This window comes from Cynara cardunculus, unplaced genomic scaffold (assembly GCF_001531365.2).
Source record: "Cynara cardunculus var. scolymus isolate 2C unplaced genomic scaffold, CcrdV1 Un_Scaffold_5066, whole genome shotgun sequence".
NCBI lineage: Eukaryota > Viridiplantae > Streptophyta > Magnoliopsida > Asterales > Asteraceae > Cynara > Cynara cardunculus.
Window position 1 is genome coordinate 11,776 of NW_020202219.1, and position 12,166 is coordinate 23,941.

The 12,166-nt window shown below is 36.1% G+C and overlaps 1 protein-coding gene across 1 annotated transcript; it reads right to left on the minus strand.

Moving 5' to 3' along the window:
• Nucleotides 1-4,100: 4,100 nt before the first annotated feature.
• LOC112504275 lies at nt 4,101-11,653 on the minus strand. The gene is made up of 8 exons (XM_025108211.1): nt 11,087-11,653; nt 10,580-10,729; nt 10,385-10,483; nt 9,956-10,066; nt 8,224-8,355; nt 6,936-7,073; nt 4,880-5,107; nt 4,101-4,627 (listed from the first exon to the last, which is right to left on the minus strand). Exons 1-8 carry the CDS (start codon nt 11,582-11,584, stop codon nt 4,253-4,255), a joined length of 1,731 nt encoding a protein of 576 aa, XP_024963979.1. The 5' UTR covers nt 11,585-11,653; the 3' UTR covers nt 4,101-4,252.
• Between the last annotated feature and the right edge of the window lie 513 nt (nt 11,654-12,166).

The following is a 12,166-nucleotide window of genomic DNA, read 5'->3' on the forward strand; positions in this document are numbered from 1 at the left end:
ATATCAGCTTTATTTTTATGTGAAATATTTCAAGACTATTTGGCATTGCAAGAACTAACTTGGTTAGCTACCCGCCGAAACGTGACCTAACAAACTAATCTTGGRAGATRAKCAAGATGATYDYAGATCATCGAAGCTAAATCCTAGAAAGACTTAGTTTTCAATAAAGGTCCTAAAATGAGGTACTAACCTGAAATTCCAAAATGCAGAATTATCACAGATATATATATATATATATATATATATTGTGTGTGTATGTATATATATTGTGTGTGTATGTATTAGGGGCCGTTTATCAAATGCTTACTCGAGTAAGTGCTTATCAAGTCACATTCCCTTACCGGATGAATATAGCAAGGACCAAAAGAGCGAAAGACAAGGATTGAGAGTCGTACCTAGTAAGTAATGACGACAACTCTTACCGTGTATAACGCTTACGGGTGAATTATTGCATATGATGTCGTTTTTGTAGACTAAAATCTTACCCGGCAAGTAAGCGATCGAGTTGAATTTTACCGTTAAGCGCTTACCAGGTAAGTGTTTAGGTAAACAGCACTAAGTTTAACAATATGGTTATTGTTCTTAATGAGCTAGGTAATTTATGAAGCAGGTGCAAATATGACAATTTTCCAGCTAAACACTCATTATATGCAAACAGAAAAACAGCTAAACTTGATTGTATGTTTGAACATGATCCCTCCAAAGAGAATTTGTCTTCAGAACATCTCTTAGGGTTGTTATGACCTCAAATGGTCCTGCCTCTATGACATCATCATCCTTGTTAAACATTGAATCCAGTAATACAGAGAAAATCCTTATACAAGCACTGTTTTATCAAAGAGTATGGTATTAATGAAAGTAGATTCCATCCTAGTTCCTATATATTGCATCTCTAAGGTGCCGTTTACCAAATGCTTACTCGAGTAAGCACTTACCAAGTCACTTTACTTTACCGGATGAATATGGCAAGGACTAAGAATCTTACCCGATAAGAGCCAGGGCAAGAATCGAGAGTCTTACCTGGTAAGTGATGATGACGACTCTTACCATGGTTAGGGCTTACCGGGATAAATTGTTGCATACGATGCATTTTAGTGAATAAAATCTTACCCAGTAAGTAAGCGATTGTGTTGAATTTTATCGATAAGTGCTTACCGGGTAAGTGTTTAGGTAAACGACCCCTAAATCTTTTAGGATATGAGTGGATGATACCTTGGGATGATCCATGCGGACCGTAAGGGGATCGTCACTGACCTGTCCAGAGAAATAAATAATCAAAATGAGGTAAACTATAGCATCACATAGAGTGCTAGTACGCAATTAACTAGCAGAAAAATAGAAATGAAGCCTCCACTCACCATTTCTGTTATCCGTAACCGCCTATGACCAATAAGACCAACCCAGTCTCCTTGGATACTTGTAATCTTCTTAAAATGATTAAAAGTTGATTACATGTAGTACAAAATATATAGAAGCTCAACAAGTTTACCATAATTACTTAACAGTTGCATCACAACAGATACCTGAGCCCGTGTACCAACTTTATGGAGACGATTAAACAACTATTTGCCCTTGAGCTCATATATGCTTTTCTCTGTATCTGAACCTATGGCCTCAGATCCTAGGTCATCTTTTACAAGAAAAGCACCAGCATAAGGATCCTGTCGTTTATAAGGTAGTATAAATATAGATAAATTGTACCAATGGTTACAATATGTCACATGAAAAGCACCCAATATGGAAAAATGAAGAAATGAGATCACTACAATTTCACTTACTGTGTTTATGGAAAATCCATCCATCACCAAGTTCCATCTCCATCATCCCAATAAACTCCTACACCTGCCATTATAATTTCACTTGGAAGAGAATAGAAGAATGGTCTAAACTAATTTTGTTAATATTAAAGAAAAGATTGTATATTTAAAAAAAACGTTTATTATACCTTTTTAATATGAGCAAGAGTATCACCATTCAGTACCGACATAACATGCCCCTCTTTTCTTAATGGGCATATACCAACAACTTTTTCATTAAGCCAACTTAAAATCCACGAATGATGAATGAGTAAAGGCTACATCCAAAAAACTAAAGACAGAAAATGAGTAATCCATGTGTTTAGATAAGTTTTCCCCATTCTTAGTTCTTCATTTTGTTTGTCCAAATTGATCTCAGATCAAGTAAATAGAAAAACTTATTTGTTTTTTTATTACCATCACATAATGAAAATGAGCCCACAAAATAAGAAAGTTCAATAACGAAAATCGTTAGTAATGCAAAACATGAAATGTACCTTGAACCCAAGTTTCATGGGCCTTCTTATTTTCTTCATCTCCCATAGCAAACTTAAATCCACAAGTATGACAAGTGCATAACAAAAACACATCTTGACCCAAATCCAAGTGTAGCTATACATACTTCCTTTTTCTTGTTTAAAACTTTTTATGATGTCGATGCCACCAATGGTTCTGTCTCGAATAAAGATTCTTTGGATGTTTTCCATAAGCCATCTATCTTCAACCTGCGAATCAGAAACAACAACAGAAGTATAACTTACTACCTGCATCATATGACGTTGCTACAACACCTTCCATCATTTTAACCGAGAAGAACTACAAATTTTAGCATAAAGAGAACCCATATAAGTTAAACACCTAATGAAAGATGAACAAAATGGTGAAGTTTCACTTACAAAAGAGAACCCAAATTTCTCTCGCACATTTTATCAAACACCTTATTTGCATAAAAAAAATACATACGAACAAACTTTTATCCCTCAACATTCATGTCGATGAATTCACTTTAGGTGCTGGTCTATGTTGATTTCCAACATCTATCACAAAGGTTCTTGCTCATATTGCATTTCATCGATTAAACATGTAAATGTAAAACAAAACAAAAATGAGAAGTGATGGAAGAATCGAATCAGGAGATAGATATGAAAGCAAGATTGAAAATGTTGGAAAACAAAAATAAATTATAAATTACCTGGATGGAGGAGCGATGAAGGACTAAGGAATCTTTGAATCGATGTACACACATAAGTGGATTGATAGTGAACCCTAACCATTTACATAATCATAGTTTGAACCGATTACCTGGATCGAGGAGGGATGCAATGAACCCTAACCATTTAAATAATCAGAGTTTGAATCGATTACCTGGATCGAGGAGCGATGGACAATATGGAAATCGATTTTCTAAACGCTCGCTTCGGGAATCGTCGCTTTGGGGAGCGCAATTTGAACGAAGCAGGGAGGCCTGTCTTGGAAGATTAAGATGTTGCCGCTTTGGAATAGTCGCTTTAAGAGTAGTGTTTGCTATTGTGTATTAAGATGTACTATGTGCTGATTGTATTGTAATTAAGACTTTAAGACTTTATGCATTATAAGATAGTACCTTATGCATCAAATGTTGTTTTTAAGACTTTTGGTAAATCTGCTTTATAAGATAGTATAGATAACAACAAAAATGTTACCTATACATCTCAAATTCATTTCGTTGTTCATTTTAAATTGTATCTCATTAATTATTAACTGAAAAATTACGTTTTATGTTAACTCGATCAAATACTTTCTTAAAATATTTATCACGAGACCCACATGTTTGTAATTCCATACCATTACTCAGATCAAGAAAAATAATTTGTAAATAATTTGTATTTCATATTTAATTATTTCTGACATAAAAGGATAATCCATTCCCAATTCTGCATTCAGGATTGACTTTCTAAAAATCACATGAAACACAAACCAAACCAAACCCAACCAAATAGATAACACGCAAAATGGGGTATGAGGAGCTATACAAACCTTACCACTACCCACAAGTATAAAAAAACCGTTTCCCTGATGATCCCTCTCAATTGGTTGCAATTCTTTTGCACTACCAAGGGACCGTCTACCAAACACTAACCAGAGAAGCGTTTACCCGAACGCTTATGTTACCAAGTGAGCAAAAACCGAGAGTCTCACCTATTATGTAAGGGTGGTGAATCTTACACAATTAGTGCATACTAACTCTTACAAACAATCTTGCTATGTCATTTTTATTGCCGAGAATACCCAACAAGATAAGTAAAGAGTGACGAGTTTTATCTAATAAGCACTTACCTTGTTAGCGTTTGATAAACAGGTCAATATTCAGCTTACTTTTCTAAGATCACATTGTATTATGTAAATCTGAAACAACAAAGAAGAGAAAAAAAACACCCTTTATACATAAAGAACCAACAATCCAATATCTACAATCTTCAAAAAAGATGAGCAAGCGGCAAAAACGGAACGGCAACTCCGCTGCAGATATGCAATCTCCCGGACTCTTGTTGGTTTCTAAACAACACAATGTCGAACAACAAGTGTTCGTGGACGTCAAGTAGATTATACTCGTCAATGCTATAATTAGTCCTTGATCTTTCTGACACAATTCCATCAATTCCCGTGTCTTTCTCAAAAGTTTTGATGTAATTTTTAATGTCGTGTTGCAGCTCTATTCCCTCCGTTGGTTTGTGTCCAAACGAGAAGCGAGACTTCCTTTCCCATTCAGCGGTTTCAACGACTCTATCCGTTATGAGGTCATCACAGCTACTACGAGTCGTTGAACTAGATCCTAGGTCACCTTGAATCATCTGAAAATATGATTTGATATCTATTAGTACAAGAAATTTTGTGTATGTTTGGCCTCTCCATATGATTATTTCCTCGTAAATTTATTTATGCCAAACAAACCCGGTATATCCCACAAAGAGGTAGGGTTCAGGATGGCAGGATATATGCAGAACTTACTTCTACCTCAAGGGGTAGACTGTTTCCGTGAAGACTCCCGGGTTGCAAAAACAAAAATTATAGGCCATCCAAGAACAAAAATGTTGCGATTTTACCTGTTCATTGATGAAACAGTTTGGACCAGAGGGTGAAATGCACCGGATGTCGTGGGGTAGGGATGTGGTGGCCCCTTTTGTGAGAGTAGTGTTGACTGAGTTCACAGCCGGATCTTCTGCTGCCGAGAAATCGGAACTATCAAATGTTGATAGCGAAACACACTCATCAAAATACGACATTGCTTCATCTGTCAATCGTTTTGACATCTTTTTTCTTTCACTACTTCTCTGTAACAAGATAACAGAAATATCAAAACCAAAAGAAAAGAACAACTGAAATACAAGCTCAAGCATGAAACTATAACCACGTCCAAAACATGTATACATACATAGGGTCGGATTCCAGTAAGAAGGGAAGTTATAGTGAGAAGCGTAAGAAGAGATCTCCACCATGGATGAATCCTAATTGGATGTTAACACTAATGAGGTGCACTGGATCAATTCCCCTCGAAGGTTCAGGTCTCTTCTTACGCTTCTCATCATAACTTTCTGTCTCACACGACCCTTCGCCTACATACGTATATGTATATATATATATGCATATATATGTGTGTATATATATGTGTGTGTGTGTGTATATATAGAAGAGATTTACTTTGCAAACCACGTTATTTATACAAACCGTACAAACCTCATTCAATCACTCATAATTTTTCATTTTGTTCATTTTTTTTTAATTATGAGAGATTGATTAATCATTTTTATTGTGGAGGGTGTTAATCATGGATATTATCATCTTCATTATTTTAAAATTTTATTAAGTATTATATGAAACAATTTCATAACCATATATGAAACAACTTCATCAAAAAAAGTATTATATGAAACAATTTCACAAGATTAAACAATGAAATCAACAGATACGAGTGGTTTGCACGGTTTGTACAAATTGGGTGGTTTGCATTTGATTGCTCCTCTATATATATATATATATATATGTATATATATATATATGTATATGTGTATATATGTATATGTGTATAGATGTATATGTGTATATATGTGTATATATGTGTATATATATATGTGTGTGTATATATGTGTATATATATATATGTGTGTATATATATATGTGTGTGTGTATAAAAGATGCGGAGAAAACTCTAAAAAACCGAAAAATCCAACAAATGTGATTCAAAAGATGGTTATAACCACCTATTTTTTAAAATAAAAATACTCCCTCCCCCGAATTATTTTTTTAATAGAAAATTGGTGAAATATAATCGAAAATTGGTGAAATATATCCGAAAATTGGTGAAATATAACCAAAATTGGGAAGATACAAATTACACCAAAAAATGATCATTTTATCATCTTCAATTTCACATCCATATTGTAATATGCTTTCATCTTTTTTTTGGTGGTTCTTAGGCTTTTTTTTTCTTGAGGATCTCCGCCGATCTCACCTATACATATATAAAGGTTCAAGAGAGAACCAAAAAAATTGGTGACCTGGGGAACCCTCCATCAACCGTCAATCGGTTTACTCCAACGGTTGTGATTGAGAGTTCCCCAGTTTTCCAACCTTTTAGGTTCTCCCTTAACCCTCCCCTTAAATATACCGAGACTTGAGATAACCAACTATTCATGATGAATATCATGGATATTCATGATGATTATCATGGATGAATACGCATGATATTCATAGGAGTGGTTAGTTACCCTCCCCTCAGTTTAATTTGAAAATGCTAAATGTACCGAGACCTGAGAGAACCAACTATTCATGATGAATATCATGGATATTCATGATGATTATCATGGATGAATACGCATGATATTCATAGGAGTGGTTGGTTCTCACGGTTCTCAAAATATTTACGGTTTTGAAATGAACTTTTCCATGTATATATATATATACACACAGACACGCACACAATGTGTATGTATCACGTGTGTGCAAGCAGTAGCTGCATGTGAGCCGTGCACATATGCATGCATGTGTGTGTATGCGCATAAGCATGTTAAAGGAGAAAAACAACCAGACCGAACTTCCTATATAATTCAAACAACACTTGTAAATATGAACACAACGATGAAAAAGGGTAGCATAGCATACTTTTCTTCCTAAACGAGGCTTATGAGGAACAGATGTCTTGGGTTCAGGAAGTGTCTCCTTGAGAATTCTGCTCAATTCCTGCCTGCGATGTTCCTCAATGGCCAAATCTGATCGAAGTTTTCTAGCACGTTCTTGGGACTAAACAATTTAAGAGAACATAAACAGTTTACATCAACAACAATCATAAAGAAAGAAAACTTAGTATCTGAAATATTTGTTTGGCCTTTCTACCATGATCCAAAATAGTTGTTTTGCCACTGCATATAAACCTCGTCTATATACGGCCATTTTGCTCCAACTTCCAATAACATTTTTCCCATGTATCCCATTTTCATGCTAAATCTAAAACCATGTGGGGCATTTTGGTTATTTTCCATCCAGTCCTATATGGATAAAGCTGTATTTGTGAATTAATTTGTCTGTATAGATCAGGAAGGTTTTTCATAGATGGAAGAAACGTGTTTTTTAATTGGAAGGGGCAGATTTGGAAAAAACTTGGCTTTTTGCATAAAGCTCTACCCTAGAAGCTTCCTGTCTTCCTGAACAAGCCATTTTCTATATCATTAAGCCACTACCAAACAATCATGTATAGCTGACCGATTAAGCTGCGAGTCTCGTTAAGCTCATTAAGCTGCTAACAAACATGCCCTAATTAAACTGGTAATTAGCAAGGATAAATCGGTCACCGTATAAATTTTTGTCTGAAAATGGTAAACCAACTAACTAAACCCAGCATACAAAATAGGGTCTGGGCAGAGTAGGATGTATGCAGCCTTACCTCCGCTCCAAGAAGTAAAGTGGTTGTTTCCATGAAGACCATAGCTAGAACATACCCAGGTCAGCCGCATGACAGACGACAGGATCATAGGAATACTTACAACTATACTATATGTGATGAGATATTGGAGTACAATTGCGACATGAATAAAGTATATGATGCATCTGTTCCTAAAGTAAAAAAAAAATTATAGGTGCTTAGCATTTCCCAGATAAATATGGTTCGAGACAAATTCTGTAGTCTGTCACCAAGCTTTGGTTATCACTCCCTCCGTTCCAAAACAAATGTGCACGGTGAAAAGGGCACACTTTAAAAAATGTGTGATTATTACACTCTTTAATTAACTTAATAACAAACTTACCCTTAACAATGAACTTCTACATCTCATAATTAAAAGGGTAGAATTGGAAAGCAAGTACTCATGTTGAGACAAACTTAAATGGAAATGTGGACACTTATTTTGGGAGGGAGGGAGTATGTGCCTAACCAAAGTGGAAATATAGAGATTACCTCTTCAAGTTCTTTGGCATATTCCCTTCTCATATCCAACACTAACTCAACAGCCTCGGGTTTGACCAACTTGGGAGACATTTCAGTAACATCTGTACTCGCAATGGCAGCAGTACTGTTCCTCCGGATGGCCTAACGTCATAAAGAAAATAGGGTCCAAAAGTTGAAAGAGATATTAGACAACTTTATAAAGGGGCGGAAAAGGTATGGAAGTTATATAATAGATATACAAACCAGAAAAGTTAAAATTTTACTGCTCACATGGATGCAACTACTTTCGTGAAATACTCTTGGCTCAATGGCGGACACAAAAAAATTTGTCGAGTGGGTACACCTTTAAAGTGGATCAAAGACCTACAAAGTTAACTGATGTTTTTTTACCGAAATTCCACTTTCTTGAGGAATCTCTTAAGTTCTTTGGTCAATTTCAAAGCTTTTTCAGTCGTTTGGTTGATTCCGAGACTTTTTTGGTTTTTTGGTTGATGTTCCTTGTATTTTCTAATATCCTATACCACCCTTCAGGTGCACCTTTCATGCCTCAAAAAGAGCTCTACTTATGGAAATAAGTTGAGCAGGTGGACGGGACCTTAGGGCTTATAATAAGTCCGGCCCTGTCTTGGCTGCCACTAAACCAAACCAAAAACCAAACAAGCCCGGTATATCCCACACGAAGGTGGGGTCTCAGGAGGGTAAGATGCACGCAGACTTGACCTCTACCTCAAAGAGTTAAGCAGTTGTTTCAAAGAACAGCTACTCTTGGCTGTCACTAGTGACGGTAAAAGCAACAAGTTGCCATCGGGATTAGGATCACAAACACAAGTTTCATAAGAAAAGTAAAAACGAAATAAAGTTAGGCATATAGGTGGGAAAGTGAAACTAGTTGCATATTAAATTTTACCTATTCAAGTTGCTATATGGATCTAATGCTCCCTCGTGCTAGTAATTTGTGAGCATTTAGGGATAGATATGTGAGAAAACTATAGGATCAAATTCGCTTTCCATGGTGAACTGGTTATACATCCATCTCGTTCGTACTTTGGATACCCATATAACCATAGTAGTGATGTAGGAATAACCATTTTCTCTATATCCTCCATCTGTGGCCGTGATAACAAATGAATATTCATAATTAAAATTCATCACAAATATCATGAGTATTCATTGGTTCACACAATACTCATAAATTTTACGGTTCTCAAATGAACTTTCCTTCCTCTCTCTCTCTCTCTCCATGTATATATATATATATATGTATATATGTATATATATATATATCTGTGTGTGTATTTTCATGACATGATCAACATACAAGTTCATATCAATTTGACACTTTGGTAGGCTTAGATGCCTAAGTGGGCTTAAGAAATGGAAGTAGAGAGTGATAAAAAAAATTCAACGCTTTTGGTGAAGCTATTAGTAGGATGAAATGAGCTTCAGAAAGACATGTATAAGGACCCCCAGATATTTCCCTATAAGTTCTTGGGTATAGAGGGTAAATGGGGCTTTACGAAGAACATTAAGAAACATAAGAAGCAGAACCCAAAGCCACAGAAGCTCTGTCTCGCTACCTAGGTGGGGCCACATAAATTTTCCACTTGCCAACTCAAATGTGTAGAAAGAAACCTTAATTGCAAAAGCGCAGAAAAACATAGCTGACTTCTGCTGAAGTAGAGTATCCTCATTCCACCATAATATATGTTTTTTTCCATTAATGATAGCCTTAAGAACTCACATCTTGAAGGTCATCGTGAATATCAGCAATAGCACGTCTTACTTCCAATCTCACAGTTTCATATATTTCACTTAAGGCCGTGTCTTTTCTCGAGTCGTCCCCGTCAAATGACTGCAACGCAATGAACAACAAATGTCAGACAGCAAACAAATAAACTCGTTTCACAACTCACAGTTTACATTTACTTCCTCAAATGGGATTTGAGTAAGCAACATCATTATAACCCCTCCGTCCCGAAACAAGTTGTCCAGTCCAATTTTAAAAGTAAATACCTACTTCCCATTTCTTTCCTTAATTATGAGGTGGAGAAATTCATTACTCCCTCTGTTTTCAAGGGTAAAATTGTTATTAAAAAGTGTAATAATTAAACATATATTAAAACCAAGGAAGTATAAGATAACTCATGTCCACAAAAATACAAATTCTAACCTTCATCTGCTCAAACACGGCTTTAATTGTTTTTTCTTCAGCTTCCGACAAAGAACTGGTAGAGATCCCATCTTCCCAGTTTGAAACTCGTGAATCAAACTATAAAATTAAGCAATGTCACTACAGAAAACACAATTGAAACACGGATGGATTGAGTGTAACAAAAAAATAACAGATGTATCCATGAATGCTCACAGGAGAAGCAACTGAAGGATGGTGGGAACTCCTCCTATCAAATGCTTTAACACTAGTAACAGGAAGCTTGCCGGTAATATTAGATGCCCGAATAGAACTACTCCTGCCTCCATATGTGACCGATTTTCCTGAATCTTGTTCGGCGTCACTCTATTTTTACAGAGAAAAATACCAATATAAGTTGAAGAAATAATAGATTCTTGCTCTTCTTAATGACCCTATTAAGGATGATTTAGCTAAATTATTGGAAGTTGCATATATACCAAAAAATTTAGCACTACTTGATGCTCTTAAATTCAAATTTACTTCTTCTATGTTGAGACTGCATGATTTCTGCTAGAAATGACCCCCTTTAAGTCAATAAGCACTTTAAATAAGCAATCCCAAACACCCCCTTAGATTTAACAAATTTATATAGTATTTGCTTCATCAAAGTCACCAACAGATTCTCCAAATGAATAAGCAGAATGCAGTTGTAATTAATGAAGTAAAGAAAGTATTCTCAACCTCAGAAGCACCAGAAGCTAATCTAGCCCTGGAAACTGACCGACCCCGCCGGTCATTGCCATTGCCATTGCCAACACCGTTATCATTCACCCTAGACAAACTCCTTCTCCGACCAACAATCTCCTCCTTTTGACCACCATTTCTCAAATCTGAATTCCGTTTAACCAGTCGACCTCTCTGACCCACCGCCACATTCGAACTCTTCGAAGTTCCCGGCTCCAATGCACCACCGCCGGCAACAACAGCACTGGTTGCCGAAGATTCAGTAGTGTTGTCAGCAGGTGAACCGCCGGTAGCCCAGTAAAGAGGATTGTCTCTTTTGTTCAAGAATTCAGAAGATATGTCGATTTGTGTTGATCGGGAGAGAGCGCTGACACTCAAAGACCTTCGCAATCTTTGTTTTTGAGGGTTAGGGTTATGAGGATTGTTTTTAGGGGAATCTCCGACCCCAGAGCCATTGCTTCTTTTGGAGTTCGATTTGAAGGCTGCTGTCGCCATTTTTCCACACTGGATTGAATCCAATCCAAATTGCTTGTTTAGAAGAAACAATTGATGATCATAAGGCGAAGGCAGGTGGGTTAACCAATAATGGTGTTGTTTTATTAGGAAAGCAAGAACAACATATTCGGCAGTGAAGCGGCATAATTGAAGTCAATCTTTGAACGTTTCTTTCTTTACCCTTTCCTCTTCCCTTCTTCTTTGTCGTTTTCATAACGCCATCAAACCATCCACTACTCGTGTTAGGTTAGGCCATCACCTCTTTAAAAATCATTAAGGGGTTAGGCTCATATAAAGTAACCAGTGGCGTACCCGTCCGACGGGTGAATCAAGAATTTTGAAACTTTGGTGTTTGATCATTAGTTTGTATGTTTATTTTGTAAGTCAACTAATATATAAAGTTAAAAGTTAATACGGTGTATTAACAAGATCGAATAAAAAATAATTACACACGTATTGGGGTTCTGAAACCATATACTCAGAGCTTGTTACAAAACTTGAACTTCTTAACTGAACAAAGAATTACAATCATTTGTAAATAATATTCATCCGTGTATCCAAATTGTTGTTTATTTTTCGTGA

Excerpts from the sequence above, each read along its gene's own strand:
- LOC112504275 (XM_025108211.1), bottom strand. The coding sequence starts at position 11,584 with ATGGCGACAGCAGCCTTCAAATCGAACTCCAAAAGAAGCAATGGCTCT. Across the intron at positions 10,484-10,579 it reads ATCCTTCAGTTGCTTCTCCT|TTTGATTCACGAGTTTCAAA; the intron begins GTGAGCATTCAT and ends TTAATTTTATAG. Across the intron at positions 10,067-10,384 it reads CCGTGTTTGAGCAGATGAAG|TCATTTGACGGGGACGACTC; the intron begins GTTAGAATTTGT and ends ATTGCGTTGCAG.